Genomic DNA, 15,861 nt, shown 5'->3' with positions numbered 1-15,861 from the left:
TACCAGGACCAACCATGGAAAGTCTGTGCTCTGCCCCAGGTCCTAGAGGTGATCCACTCCACTGGTTGATAATGGGTATCAGAGACTTTCAAGCAGTACAAAACCTAGAGAAGGAGGTGAAGTGTCTTCACAACTGGCCATGAGTTTGTCTATGTAACACCAGGCTAAGTAGCTAGACTGGACCCACCGTGGTGATACACATATCCAGTAAAAAAGACACAAAATGGGCAACGCCTGTGGCTCCATGAATAGGGTGCTGGCCCCATATACCGAGAGTGGCAGGTTCAAACCCAGCCCCGGCCAAACTGCAACAAAAAATAGCTAGGCATTGTGATGGGCACCTGTAGTCCTAGCTACTTGGGAGGCTGAGGCAAGAGAATCACCTAAGCCCAGGAGTTGGAGGTTGCTGTGAGCTGTGATGCCACAGCACTCTACCGAGGGCGACAAAGTAAGACTCCATCCCTAAAAAAAAAAAAAAAAGACACAAAATGATGTACACCTTATGAAAAACACTTGGGAAACACATTACGTAACTGAATTAAAACTCAAATCCACTACTGTAACTGAGTTGGCTAAAGTGGAAATGAGTAAGGCGTATTATCCACTCTACTAACATTAGGTAGATAAACTCCAGAATCTCAAGACCCTCCCACTAGTACTCTGGAAAATTACTATGTGCAATGTTCGGTATTATCCCTGCTCCCTCTCTTTTTGGTTATAAATTTGGTATTGAATATGAAAGTTCTTATAAAACAAACTTTCCTCATTTGTTCAGGTTTACTACTCTTAAATGGAAACATTTACATATTTACAGATAAATGTGCCAGGTTCTTAGGATTATGAAAGTCTTTAAAGATTATTTAGTTTAAAGATAATAAACCAGAAGCACTGAGAGATTACATGGCCTACGCAGCTGAGCTGAAGTAACATTTATTTTATTTTTTTGAGACAGCATCTCACTGTGTCATCCTGGGTAGAGTGCTGTGGCATCACAGCTCACAGCAACCTCAAACTCTTGGGCTTAAGCAATTCTCTTGCCTCAGCCTCCCAAGTAGCTGGAACTACAGGCGCTCGCCATAATGCCTGGCTATTTTTTGGTTGTAGTTGTCATTATTGTTTGGCAGGCTCGGGCTGGATTTGAACCCACCAGCTCCAGTGTATGTGGCTGGCACTCTAGCTGCTGAGCTATAAGCATGGAGCCTGAAGTAACTTTTAGATCTCGAGCCTCACTTGTGGGCCCATGCTTTATGCCAGCGGTTCTCAACCTGTGGGTCGCAACCCACAGGAACACTATTAAAGGGACACGGCATTAGGAAGGTTGAGAACCACTGCTTTATGCAATTTCACCATTCTTGACACTGAACTGGAATTCTCAGTGCATCTTTCATATCAATAAATATGTGTTCAGTTTCCTAAGGTCAAAGCACTGACCAGGTGTTAATGATGCAGGGGTAAGGCTTTAAAAGGCTAAGCAGTAAGACCCAGGCTGCAGACAAGAACAAGAGGGAAAGTGCCTGGCTACCGAGTTTGGTTTTAATGTTTGCAAACATCTTCCAATTTTCTTTCTCTGTTCCATGTTGGTGCTTTACTATTAAATCTAAATGTAACAAAATAAGAAGGCAGGAAAGAAATAATAAAAGAGGAAACAGTTACTTATTTCTTTAAAAAAAAGTCTTCTGTCTAAATCAAAGCTAACTTACCTCTACATCTGTTTGAAAGTTAAAAAGATCTATTCTTTGCCAGTTGCTTCCATCCAGGGCTAAGACGTTCCAAGCCTGGGAGGCAGGAGGTAAAGGAAGAGAAATTGGGGTAAAAGAGAAACACTTATTGAGACTATTATTGAAAGTCTTGATTCAACATTTGTATGTATTTTTAAGCTTTTCTCTTGATGTATATCAACAATCAAATGTATAGTAGTAACATTTATATTATATTAAAATATAAACCAATCTTCATTCTAACAAAACAATACTTAAAAATCTGGTGAGTACTCTACCTTGGAAATCTGTGCACATCGGCACAAAGTTACTATATCCAAGAAGGAAAATATTCTATGAAGAAAAAGAAAAAAAAACACAAAAGAGAGATGGTGTTAACATTTTAGGGTAATTATAATCTTCAAAGATTTAATGTACCACCTGGACATGTAAGTTTTATCATGATCCCTCAATTTGCAACACGCAAATGTACTATAATTTCACATCACTACTGTGAAATATTTCAACTTTCAGAAGGTGTTTTAGACACACTGTACAAATTTTCTTAAAACAGCACTATTTAAACTTTTATTTTCCTTGTTCTAAGAGATGGATATGGCAAAGTAAATCATAACTAGTTCTATTTGAAGACCAACTCTCTTACCTCCCAGGCACTCAGCCTGGTAGAAGTTAAATTCCTCAAGTCTAATGTCCCTAATACCCACATAAACCCATTTTGGTGGTAGATGCACCAAACAGGCTCAGATGCACGAGACGCAAATAACAAACCCAGAAGAAAGCTTTATGATGAAGTCCATTTGGTTTAATGTATTTGTTCACCTGACAGAAAGATGGCACTCATTAGTGGTAGGGTCTATACGTGACCAGTTTTTCCTAAGCAAGAGCCAAGAAACCACAGCAGATGAGAAAGACAGGGAAAAAGAAAAGCAAAGAGAAGCTAACAATAACTTGATTGACAGCAGTGATGCCTCTTAGAGGACGCGGTAGCCACCAGGATGGCAGAGGTCTGAGTGAGGCCTCAACATCCCAGCAGGAAAAGAAATCAGTTGCTGATAATATTACAGTATAGTGAGCACACAGCTGTGTGCGCCTCAGTGCTGTGGAGGGACAGGTGGAAACAAAGCACAGCTGTTCTGGGAGAAGGGCAGATGGGGCGGAGGTCAGGACAAGAATAGTGTCTTAATTCTGGTAGTCCTGGAAGGTAAATATCAGGATATGTACCTGTGTGTGTGAAAGGGTAGGAGGAGTAAGGTGGCAAATAGCCGCCTATAAAGTACCTCAAAATTCTTCAAACATAACAATTGGTGGTGAGTTAAAAATCCACAGGCTCCGGGAAGAAGAGGACCACTAACATACCCGAGTGTCGTATCCTTCAGTACTGAACTCACGTGGAGTAGCAGGGACTCGTGACCTTGTACCCGCCACCCTACAACATAGGCTCCTATCATCTTCCAGTGAAAAGCAAAGGGATCTTATACATAGGAAAATGCTAGTGGCTGAAATATTTGTACTGAATCATTTTATATATATATATATATATATATATATATATATAAAACAGATTTCAGGGTTTCTATGTACTATTACACATTTCCTTTATGGAAATGTGACAGCAGTCATATCTCACTCCCCCTTGAGCTTAATAACTTTGTTAAGAGATGGGTTCTCGCTATGTTGCCCAGGCTGGACTCAGACTCCTGGGCTTAAGCAATCCTCTTGCTTAATCCTGAAGCTACTTGCTATGTGGGATCTAGATAGACTAATGCCAAATAGCCATATATTAACAATGCCATAAGCCGGACACTGTACTCATATCCCATAGTCCACTGATGTTATTTCTGTAAATCAGTGAGAATTCCTGAAATAAATTATTCCTGAAAGGATAAATAAAAAGTATTTATCCTTTTTTCTTTCTTTTTTTTTTGAAGAGACAGAGTCTCACTTTGTCCCCCTTGGTAGAGTGTCATGGCGTCACAGCTCACAGCAATCTCCAGCTCTTGGGTTTAGGTGATTCTCTTGCCTCAGCCTCCCAAGTAGCTGGGACTACAGGCGCCCGCCACAATGCCTGGCTATTTTTTTGTTGCAGTTTGGCTGGGGCCGGGTTCAAACCCACCACCCTCGGTATATGGGGCTGGCACTCTACTCCCTGAGCCACAGGTGCTGCACTTTATCCTTTTTTCTTTAAAAATATATGGCTATTTGGCATTAGTCTATCTAGATCCCACATAGGCATTTCAGTGCCTAATAATTTAAAGGGTCTTGCATTCCTCAGATGCAAAGTTTCTTTTCTTTCTCAGCATCTAGTCCAATCCTGAGGGAACAGTGACTGTGCTAAACTTTTAAAGGCAATATGTGATGTGGGCTTGGCCTTGGGCTCCTGCATTGAAATCATAGCTCCACCCTCACTAACAGTGTGGCCTGGGCAGGTTCCTTTACTTCACTCTGCTCAGTGTCCTTATATGTAAAACTAAGCTAGTAATACAGGTAGCACCCACCTCCAGAGCATTGTTGTGACATTTTAATGCCCGGCACATAGTACACGATACCTATAGTATTGAATAATCTGTAAAATTGCTTTGTTTTATGCTCTTGAAGACAATAAAAATTATATGCCTTGGCGGTGCCTGTGGCTCAGTGAGCAGGCACCAGCCCCATATACTGAGGGTGGCGGGTTTGAACCCAGCCCCGGCCAAACTGCAACAAAAAAATTTGCCGGGCTTTATGGCGGGCACCTGTAATCCCAGCTACTTGGGAGGCTGAGGCAAGAGAATTGCTTAAGTCCAAGAGTTTGAGGTTGCTGTGAACTGTGAGGTCATGGCACTCTACCAAGGGCAATAGCTTTAGACTGTGTCACCAAAAAAAAAATTATATGCCTTATCTTTTATAGGTAGACATATAAGAAATTGAGTGATTTTTTGTGGATTGTGAGACTAAAACATTTGCAAACAATATTTTTTGGCCTAAAAAGCAATAATGTATAGAGGGAAAAAGATGAGATTTGAAGTTAATAGACGGCCTTGGTTCAAGTCTCAGACCCACATAGACCCTTTAAACTCCAAATATGTTCTTACCAACTATGGAATCTTGATTAAGTCATCCAACCTTTTTGTCTCAGATTTTTCATCTATAAATTCAAGATGATTATAACTACTCTACCTATTCCAAAAGATTAGATTGTCAAATGATGATTAAAAAATTGCTACAGTACACTCAAGAAACATTCTTTTTTTTCCAAAATAATAATCACTAGTAAACATCAGACTGAATGAATATATGGTACACACTATGAATTAAAAGTAACATCAGCATGGCTTTCCTCAAACTGGAGGCAAAACCTCAACGGGACTTCAGAAAAGTGTGGATACCTCTAAATCGTCACATGACTATTAGTAGTTCTGCTTGAAACTGATGAAGGCTGAGGGTGACAGAAAGCCCCAGAAAATAATCACTTTCAGTATTTCTGTATTTAACACTTCCTTCATGTCCTCAGATCAGCTAGATGACAAAAAGTGAGGTGAGGCATTAGATTCTTCAAAGAACTATCTACTTAAGAGTAGTCTCTCCAAAGGTGAAACTATCTTCTGTGAAAATGACTACCTTCTTCAAAGTGGGGATATGAATTATAAAATTTCCTCAAAAGACCACTAACCCTGGGCTTATTCACCAATGCGTATGAATGAATATAAAATAATTGTTTTACCTAAATATCAAAGACACTGATGTGTAAATGTTAAGTTTGAGGTTTTAGAGTATTAGCTTTAGTGATATCATTGAAAGGAAAAGGCCTTGAATTTTACAAGGTATTTTCTTTAAAGACATTTTCAAAGAATTCAACTATGAAAATTACAGCCATTATTTACATTTGTTATCTTGGAGTGTGAGAGCTAAGGAATATTGAAGGGAGATTTATCTTTTCTTTATGTACTTTTTACTTGTTTCCCTTGCTAAAACTATCAACCCTTTTAATTTAAAAAGAATATAATAAAGAAAAGATTGAAAAAAAACAATGACACCAGAGCATAGCCTAAATATGTATGTGCACAATCTGTTTAGTTTTGACTCCCGTATTTTCAAGGGAAGTTCAAGCTAAGATAAATTGGCTTTTTTTGAAATTTGTCATTATTACATTTTCTGGCAGAAAACAGAAATTTTTTTGCTGCTGAGAAATTTTATTCTATTACTAATTCACGAATAAAGATTTCATCATAGGGCGGCGCCTGTGGCTCAGTGAGTAGGGCGCCGGCCCCATATGCCGAGGGTGGCGGGTTCAAACCCAGCCCCGGCCAAACTGCAACAACAAAAAAAAATAGCCGGGCGTTGTGGCAGGCGCCTGTAGTCCGAGCTGCTCGGGAGACTGAGGCAAGAGAATCGTGTAAGCCCAAGAGTTAGAGGTTGCTGTGAGCCGTGTGACGCCGCGGCACTCTACCCGAGGGCGGTACAGTGAGACTCTGTCTCTACAAAAAAAAAAAAAAAGATTTCATCATAAACATTGAGCACTAAATAGTAACTAAAACACATCACAAAATCAAATTAAATTCTGATTTAAAAATATTCAAAAGACACCTTAACAAGGAGGATACAGTCAAAGGAAAGATCAATGACCTCACACAAATGCAAGAGGTTTAAAAAATGACAAATCTACTTTAATTATAACACTAATCATCTTATACAATCCTTAACTAAGTACCTACAAAAAGAAAGATTTGGCTTATTTGTAAAATAGAAGTCAACTGATTGATAGGAATAGACAACCATACCATGGAGCTGGAGAGAAAAGATTTGCCAACTTGGCTTAGCGCCATAGCTCCGCAGCTAGGGCGCCAGCCACGTACACTGGGGTTGGCAGGTTTGAACCCAGGCCAGGTCTGCCAAACAAAAATGACAACTACAACAAAAAAATAGCCGGGTGTTGTGGCGGGCACCTGTAGTCCCAGCTACTTGGGAGATTGAGGCAAGAGAATCACTTAAGCCCAAGAATTTGAGGTTGCTGTGAGCTGTGATGCCACAGCACTCTACCTAGGGCAACATAGTGAGATTCTGTCTCAAAAAAAAAAAAAAAAAAAATTTACCAAGTCAACACTGCAAAGAAAATTCAGGTATACTGTATTCTTAAAATCAAATCACATTACTATAAAGGATAAAGTAAGTATCTACCTAAAAGATCTCACATGGGATCTCACTATGTTGCACAGGCTGGAATCAAGCAATTTTCCTGAGCAGCTGGAACTATAGGTGCAAGTTCCAGGCTAACTCTGAATCTTAATAAAATACACTTGAGAAATTAACAGTGAACTGAGTAAGGTAGTACTCAGCTTTTGCTGGAACACAGCAAATAGGAATAGTTCTGAATGAGAAAAGAGGAAACAAGACCTTTATGAAAATTAGAGATACCTAACCTAAAGACAGGAAAGGGGAGATGCAGTAACCCCACAGGCAGAAGAACAACAACAAAAAAACAGGAAACAAAAGACGAATTAAGACAAGAATAAAACATGGGCTTCTTTATACCCTTCAAACTTTTCAAACATCTTTTTGCTAGATATATTTTAATACATAGAAAAGAATATGACACTTTCATAGTTGTTTGTGAATCGCCACTCAAAAATCAGAACTACAACGTTACCAGTCTCACTGCATCTACTCTCTGTGTCTCCCTATTTCCTTTCTCTACTTCTCAACTAATAAACACACCCATGGTGTCTGTTTTTGTTTCCTTATTTTATAGTTTTATTACAATGTACACATTTCTAAACAATACATCACGTCATTATGCTGATTTTGAATCTTATAAAGATGTACGTGCTATATATGTCTTCTGCAACTAGCTTTATACACTAAGATTTATCCATGTCACTGTGTGAAACTGTAATGCATCTTACTGCTTTACAATATTCCATACTCTAGTCAATGAATTTGGTTGTTTCTATTATTTTTGCTATTATGAATACAAGCAGTGCTGCTATGAACATTTTATACATGTCTCTTAGTCACCAGGTGTATATTTACAAAAGCCCCCTTTGGATAGGCCCCAAAGTAACAATTCAGATCACAGAATATGCCAATGTTCAATTGTATAGGACAATGACAAACTGTTTTCCAAGGTTGTGGTACTACCTACCTTCCCACGAGCGTAAGTACAATCCCACGCTGACATTTTGGTCAGCAACAGACTGTATATACAATGGTGGTCCTCTAAGGTTTTAATACCATATTTTTACCATACTTTTTCTATGTTTAGATGCACATATCTAACACATTGTAGCTATTGTGTCTACAGTATTCAGTACAGAAACATGCTATACAGGTTTATAGCCTAAAAGCAATTGGCTACACCATAGAGGCTAGAAGTATAGGAGGTTATACCATCTTGGTTTCTGTAAGTACACTCTATAATGTTTGCACAATGCCTAATAATACGTTTCCCAGAATGTTAAGTGATACGCAATATGTTAAGTGATACAATACATTTCCCTGTTGTTAAGTGATACACAACTGTATTAGTATTCCATAAAGAAAACTGAAAGAAAAGCCACAAACTAAATGATATTTGTAGCACATAAAACCAACATATTCTTAGTAGCCAGAATTTATAAAGAACTGTAAATCAATAAGAAAAAGACCATCTAACTAGAAAACAGGCAAATGGCATTGGTATTTTAAAGGAGAGGAAGCACAAATGGCAGGAAAAAAATGTGAAAAGATAATCCACATCATTTGTAACCACAGAATTTCAAAATAAAGATTACAAGTGATCGTTTACCCCCATTAGATTGTGACAGCGCCCACAGCTGGAGAGGAAGGGGATCAGTGGAATTCTTATACAGTCACAGACAGGAAAGTTTTCTTCAAGTAGGTTTCAACAACCATAGAGAGGAGGACTGCCCTGCAGACACTTCACAAACTCATTCCATGGTTGAGCAATAAAACTTCTGTGTAAGACACGATGTGTATCAGAATATATATGCCACGTTAGCTTAGCCTAACTACACTAATACAGAAACAAATCCCTTGAGGTAGGGTGCTACCAGAACAAATGTCTACAATATGTGACTAGTGTGCCTCGAGTGTCACCCAGTGGTTGACCACAAGGAAACGTGTATCAGAAGCTGGTAAGAGGAAGACAAGCCAGTAAGAGGAAATATACAGTTGTATGTGATACAACTGCTCACAACTACACGGAGGGCAGACGAATGCAGGTCTAGAGATGAGGTGGGAAGTCCCAAAATATTAGTGAAATAGTGAATAATGGTTTTTCCTTGCTATATTTAGCAAGGCATTATAAGGAAGAGTACTCAGGAAAGCACGAGATTGCTTGCTAACAGAAATAAGAGGAAAGAACAGAGAAACTCAGGGCCTCAGACAGTTGGAAAAGCCAACTATTTCTAAATACCACTTAGTAGAAAATACGACTGACTTTGCCTAACAATTGCAATCAATGTAACCTGGCTTATTGTACCCTCAATGAATCCCCAACAATAAAAAAAATAAATAAATAAATAAATAAAAAAAAGAAAGAAAATACGACTGAAAAGCACTCTGAGTTACAAATCTGTTCAACAGTACAACTAAGTCACGTAGCAAAAATCAAAGTTGCTCCCTTTTATTCCATGCCTACTGTTTCAGATATCTAAAGAAAAGACACTACTGAGAAACAGAGGCATGGAAACTAATAAGCAAAAACAAGATAAAATTAAACATTCCTGAGGTAAGACTCTAAGAAAGAACTTCGGGTGTGGTGATTACAAGATTCAATTCTTAAATTCTATCAAAAAATCCATAAACGTGGCTCCAAACATGCTGTGATTACAAATTAAACCTCAGGTCCAAAACTTGCATAGGTAAAAAATGGCTGTAAAATAACTACAGATTGAGTATTCCTAATCCAAAATACTGAAATATGAAATGCTCCAGTGAGAATTTCCTTTAAGTGCCATGTCTGCACTCAAAAACTTTTGGATTTTAGAGCATTTTGGATTTCTGATTTCTGTATAGCCCTCCAAACAGACATATTTTATATCCTAACATCCACTCCAAATATAGTCCTGGAGGATAACGCAGCATGGAAGAACCTCCCAGAGGTTGGAGTCAAGAGTTGCCAAGACCACCAGTAAGGAAGCTCCTCCAGGTAAACCAAACAGGAACCTCCCCCACTGCTCAGGCAAGAAGGAGGTCATATCTGCCAAGCTATAGAACAGTAACAGGGAATGTGTCTTCCGTTCTCCTTTCCAACTTTTACTGTTTATGGCAGTATTCCTGTCCTTGCGCCTGATTATGGGGGGAGGTAACAAAACTGTGAAGCACCGTGTTCATATGGGAGAGGACTCTGAATCTCCCAGAGATTGAATTGGATGCAGTGAACAATGGGATTTGGGTCATCTCTTGGGGGTGGGGTGTTTATGTGAAAAGAAGGGGGCACCAATACAGTGTTAGAGTTTTGGAGAAGAGGAGCCGACAAAGGGGCACAGAAAAACCTTTGGAGGGGAGGGACAGTCTATGTACTGACTATGGTAAAGGTTCAAAATGTTTGCCCACAAGACTGTACACCTTAAAAGGTGTATTTTACTGTATGTAAATTATACTTCAATATATACATTTGATTTTTAAAAGCCTACCTAAATAATAAAGTATCCCTACAAACCCCAAAATACAGGCAGATGGGGTTCAAACCACCATTTGCCATAGAACCTGCTCTGTTATCAGTGTCTGTGCAGGAGAAAGCAAAGTGGCCTTTGACCTGAAAATAGGATAATACCAAAACAGCTAACAAACCCTAGAGAGTACAAGGGGCCAATCTGAGAACAGCAGTTGATGATCTAAGAGGAAAAGCTGCCCAATCAAACAGCACATGAGTACAATGGGTCCACAGTAATTTGGGGGGTCTTTTTGAGACACAGTCTCACTTTGTTGCCCAGGCTAGAGTACGCCGCCGTAGCCTGGCTCACAGCAACCTGAAACTCCTGGGCTTAAGCAATCCTCCTACCTCAGCCTGCCAAGTAGCTGGGACTACTGGTGAGTACCACCATGCCTGTCTAATATTTTTCTATTTTTAGTAGAGATGGGGTCTGGCTTTGCTCAGGGTAGACTCAAAATCACGAGCCATCCTGCCACCTCAGCCTCCCAGAGTATATACTAGGATTACAGGCTGAGCCACCATCGGGCCAGTTCACAATAATTTCTAAAAGGGGCTGGAGCACTCTGGGCTATGTGAAATGCAAAAACCACTAACGAGGCTACCTTTAGAACAGAACCCAGTACTTACAAAGCTGATAAGAGCGGAATAAAAAATTGATTAGGACAGAGAAAGCAGAACAAAGGAAAGTCCATGTAAAGGCTGGGATGGAAAGAAAGTTGGGAAACAGAAACCACCCCCTGTGCTCTTTACACATTTTAAGTCACAATGACTGAAAAGAAAATTTTGTGAAATTAGAAAAGCTTTCCTCATCCTCATTCCATTAAGAAAAACAAGTATCACAAATCCCATGCAAAGTCTGTAAAAGAAAAACAAAGAACAGAATAATATCTTTATAGATCATTAAAATGTACCAGACATACGAGTTTAATGCCCACAAAACAGATTAAAACTGCAACCTATTTCAAAACAAGTGAAATTTAAGAAAATGCTAAGACATGAAAGATCAATATAAGTCAGAATTAGAAAAACTTAGGATGAAGTAAGAAAACTTAGGGAAGAACAGAATTATAAATAAAAGAAAAATTTTCGGAAATAAAGACTAAACAAAGAAGAATACAAAAGTAAGAAAACAAAATACACAAGCCCTTAAGACAGCAGTGCAATTCTCTAAAAGTATGTTTCAGAGACCAGAAGGGATCCCCTAAACCCTTTCAGGGAGTCAGAAGGCTAAAATTATTCTCATAGTAATATTAAGATGTTATCTGCCATCTCACTGTGGTATTTGCACTGATGGTGAGAAAGAAATGATGCGTAGAACTGCTTGTGCCCTGGCAACAAATCAAAGCAGTAGAACAACAGTATACTTAAGAGTGATTTACTGTCATGCCCTCATCATTAAAAAGAAAGAAAAATGTGCTTTCACTTTAAGGAGAAACGAATTATTTATTTCACTGAATCTTGACTTTTTTTTTTTTTGCAGTTTTTGACCCGGGCTGGGTTTGAACCTGCCACCTCCGGCCTATGGGGCCGGTGCCCTACTCCTTTGAGCCACAGGCGCCGCCTGAATGTTGACTTTTGAGCACACATCTTTTTTTTTTTCTGTAGAGACAGAGTCTCACTTTATGGCCCTCGGTAGAGTGCCGTGGCCTCACACAGCTCACAGCAACCTCCAACTCCTGGGCTTAAGCGATTCTCTTGCCTCAGCCTCCCGACTAACTGGGACTACAGGCGCCCGCCACAACGCCCGGCTATTTTTTGGTTGCAGTTTGGCCAGGGCCGGGCCTAAACCCGCCACCCTCGGTATATGGGGCCGGCGCCCTACTCACTGAGCCACAGGCGCCACCCTGAGCACACATCTTTTTAATTTTTGCGTGACAAAATGGAAAGGATTCATGAAGAACTGCAAATACTTGTTTTAGGGAAAAGCAACTGAACTGCAAGCTAAACTAGTCACTTTTCTCATAAAACATATTTTTGTGTAAAAGAACAACTGACAAATTATGGTGATTCAGACTAGGGCACTTGGCAGACATTTTTTCAAACGTGAATTAATTGCCTATCACTTAAAAAATTATGGCAATGATAAAATTCAAGCAAAAAAAAGAATTTTTGAAAACTTGTATCAGCATCTGTGAGTTGTCAGCTTCTTAATTTTCAAAAAGACTATTCTGATTAGATCAATGGTGATACTGATGAACGTGACATTTTAATATTAAATAATGAAAGTATTAACAATGGGAATATTTGCTAACACAATGAACCATATTTTACAAATGACCAATATACGAAGTTTCAAAATATACTTTGAGGCGGCGCCTGTGGCTCAAAGGGGTGGGGCGCCAGCCCCATATGCCAGAGGCAGCGGGTTCATACCCAGCCCCAGTCGAAAACTGCAAAAAAAACAAAAACAAAATATACTTTGAATGAGGAAAAGATCCAAAGTATCAAGACAAATGGAGTTTAATGTAATAGAATACAAAAATTTCATTACCGGGCGGCGCCTGTGGCTCAAGGAGTAGGGCACTGGTCCCATATGCCAGAGGTGGCGGGTTCAAACCCAGCCCTGGCCAAAATCCAAAAAAAAAAATAAATAAATAAATAAATAAATAAACAAAAATTTCATTACCATGATTTTAGATTCCACATTGTAACTAATAATTAAGAAACTGCCACTTGTTACATTCAGATGATAAATCAAATAAAATACCCACAATTATCTGAAAATAAAATAAAATACCCACAATTATCCTTTTCCAACTACATATCTTTGTGAGCCTGGATTTTTTTCATATGTTGAACCAAAACATATTGAAATAGACTGAATTCAAAAGCAGACACAACAATCCAGCTGTCCTCTATTAAGCCAGGTATTAAAGAGATTTGCAGAAATGCAAAACAATACCAAACTATTTTTTGTTGTTTTGGAGAACATTATTTTAAATAAAAATCTTATTTATATTAACACCTAATTAGTTTATTATTGTTATTTTTAAGTGCACTAATATTTATAAAATTTGTGTTTTAACTTCTAACAAGATAGGTATTTATGACTCATGTAAGATAAGCTCTTTGGAGCCCTCAATTTTTTAGGGTATAAAGGTACCTCTCATAAAAGATTAAGAACGCTGTTGTAAAAGATGAAAATGTGAAAAATTTTAAATATCAAAAAGCAAAAAAAAAGAGAGAAAGAAAAAATGATTTAAAAGACAGTAACAAATAATGAACACAGGCAAAGAATATGTAACTTATAGATAGTAAGTGTTCCTAAAAAAGAGGAGAGAAAGAAATCCAGTAAACAATACTAAACATTATAATTTAAGAAAACTTTCATGAGATTAAAAAAATTATTTGAAACTATATATTTAAAATGATATCACATATTCTGAGACTATCAGCTCAGAACCGATAACAGGACATGTTTTAACAAAATCACTGAACTTAAAAAAATAAAAAAGAAAAGAAGGCCAGGCACAGTGGATTGCCTGAGCTCACAGGTTCTAGACCAGGCTGAGCAAGAGCAAGAACAAGACCTTGTCTCTAAAAATAGCTGAGTGTTGTGGCGGGCGCCTATAATCCCAGCTACTCAATAGGCTAAGGCAAGAAAATCGTTTGAGCCCAAGAGTTTCAAGTTGCAGTGAGCTATGACACCAAGTTGCTGTGAGCTATGACACCACAACACTCTGAGAGCAACAAAGTAAGACTCTGTCTCAAAAGGAAAAGGAAAAATGGCTCAGCACCCATAGCACAGTGGTTACAGCACCAACCACATATACCAGGGCTGGCAGGTTCAAACCAGGCCTACTAAAACAACATGACAACTACAACAAAAAAATAGCCGGGCATTGTGGCAGGCACCTGTAGTCCCAGCTACTTGGGAGTCTGAGAAAAGAAAATCGCTTACGCCCTAGAATTTGAGGTTGCTGTGAGCTGTTACGCCATAGCACTCTACTGAGGGTGACATGGTGAGACTCTGTCTCAAAAAAAAAAGTCTTTTGGCAACCCATGCAAAAAGAGCTTGTCAGGAAAAGTTAGTCTACAAATTTACTCATTTGTTTATCTCCCACGTATATAGGAGATATATGTCATTAAACCTATGGATAAAGAAATTGTGGACCAGATGCAACAGCTCACACTTGTAATCCTAGCACTCTGGGAGGCTGAGACAGAAGGACCACTTGACCTCAGAAGTTCAAAGACCCCATTTCTACCAAAAATAGAAAAACAAAATTAGCCATGTGTGATGACATGCACTTAGAGTCCCAGGCACTCAAGAAGCTGAGGCAGGAGGATCCCTTGAAAACAGGTGAAAACAGGAGTTTGAGAATGCAGTAAGCTAAAATGATGCCACAGCACTCTAACCTAGGTGACAGAGTAAGGCTCTGTCTCAAAAGAAAAAAAAAGTTGAACTCAGGGCGGCGCCTGTGGCTCAGTGAGTAGGGCACCAGTCCCATATGCCGAGGGTGGCGGGTTCAAACCCAGCCCCAGCCAAACTGCAACAACAACAACAACAACAAAAAATAGCCGGGCGTTGTGGCAGGCGCCTGTAGTCCCAGCTGCTCGGGAGGCTGAAGCAAGAGAATCGCGTAAGCCCAAGAGTTAGAGGTTGCTGTGAGCTGTGTGAGGCCACGGCACTCTACCCGAGGACAGTACAGTGAGACTCTGTCTCTACAAAAAAAAAAAAAAAGTTGAACTCACAGAAGCAGATCAGTGGTTACCAGAGGTTGGAAGAACTAAGATGATGGTCAAGAACATAAATTTTTTTTTTTTTTTTTTTTTCCAGTTTTTGGCCAGGGCCGGGTTTGAACCTGCCACCTCTGGTATATGGGGCCAGTGCCCTACTCCTTGAGCCACAGGTGCCACCCAAGAATATAAATTTTTCAATTACAAGATGAACAAGTTCTGGAGACCTAACCTATAGCATGGGTGGCAATAGATATGTTAACTTGATTGTGGTAATCATTACAGAATGTATGCATATATATCAAATTTATCATGCTGTATATCTTGAATATATTCAATCTTTGTCAATATTCTTAAATTAAAAAGTTTTAAAGGGGCGGCGCCAGTCCCATATGCTTAAATTAATTAGTCCCAATATTAATAATTAGTCCCAATATTCTTAAATTAAAAAGTTTTAAAGGAGTAGGACGCCAGTCCCATATGCTGGAGGTGGCGGGTTTGAACCCAGCCCCGGCCAAAAACAAAAACAAAAAAAAAAAGTTTTAAAGAACATGTAAGGGGCGGCTCCTGTGGCTCAAGGAGTAGGGTGCTGGCCCCATATACCAGAGGTGGTGGGTTCAAACCCAGCCCCGGCCAAAAACTGCAACAGCAACAACAACAACAACAACAACAAAAGTAAGGATATATCAAGGATATAAAAAAATACAGAGATATAAAGGAATAAAGATCAGTTTATCATCAGACTAATCAACAACAAAGCTTTATGCCAGAAGAAAATGGACTTGCATATTTAAGATAATCAGGAAAAGAAAATATGAACCACGTTTATAT

At 39.1% G+C, this 15,861-nt stretch overlaps 1 protein-coding gene across 4 annotated transcripts in view; it reads right to left on the bottom strand.

Annotated features, from left to right (window-relative positions):
• FBXL2 (F-box and leucine rich repeat protein 2) overlaps positions 1-15,861 on the bottom strand; it is an 84,233-nt gene that overhangs the window by 37,809 nt on the left and 30,563 nt on the right. For all 4 annotated transcript variants that reach the window (XM_053599934.1, XM_053599936.1, XM_053599935.1 and 1 more), the window contains exons 3-4: positions 1,997-2,051; positions 1,701-1,775 (exon numbers count right to left, since the gene is read on the bottom strand). In XM_053599934.1, the coding sequence (XP_053455909.1) occupies positions 1,701-1,775; positions 1,997-2,051 (130 nt within the window). The remainder of the gene's footprint in view (positions 1-1,700; positions 1,776-1,996; positions 2,052-15,861) is intronic.

This window comes from Nycticebus coucang, chromosome 8 (assembly GCF_027406575.1).
Source record: "Nycticebus coucang isolate mNycCou1 chromosome 8, mNycCou1.pri, whole genome shotgun sequence".
Lineage (NCBI taxonomy): Eukaryota > Metazoa > Chordata > Mammalia > Primates > Lorisidae > Nycticebus > Nycticebus coucang.
Note: the sequence above shows the minus strand (reverse complement) of the source record. Positions and strands in the feature narration are given on the sequence as shown.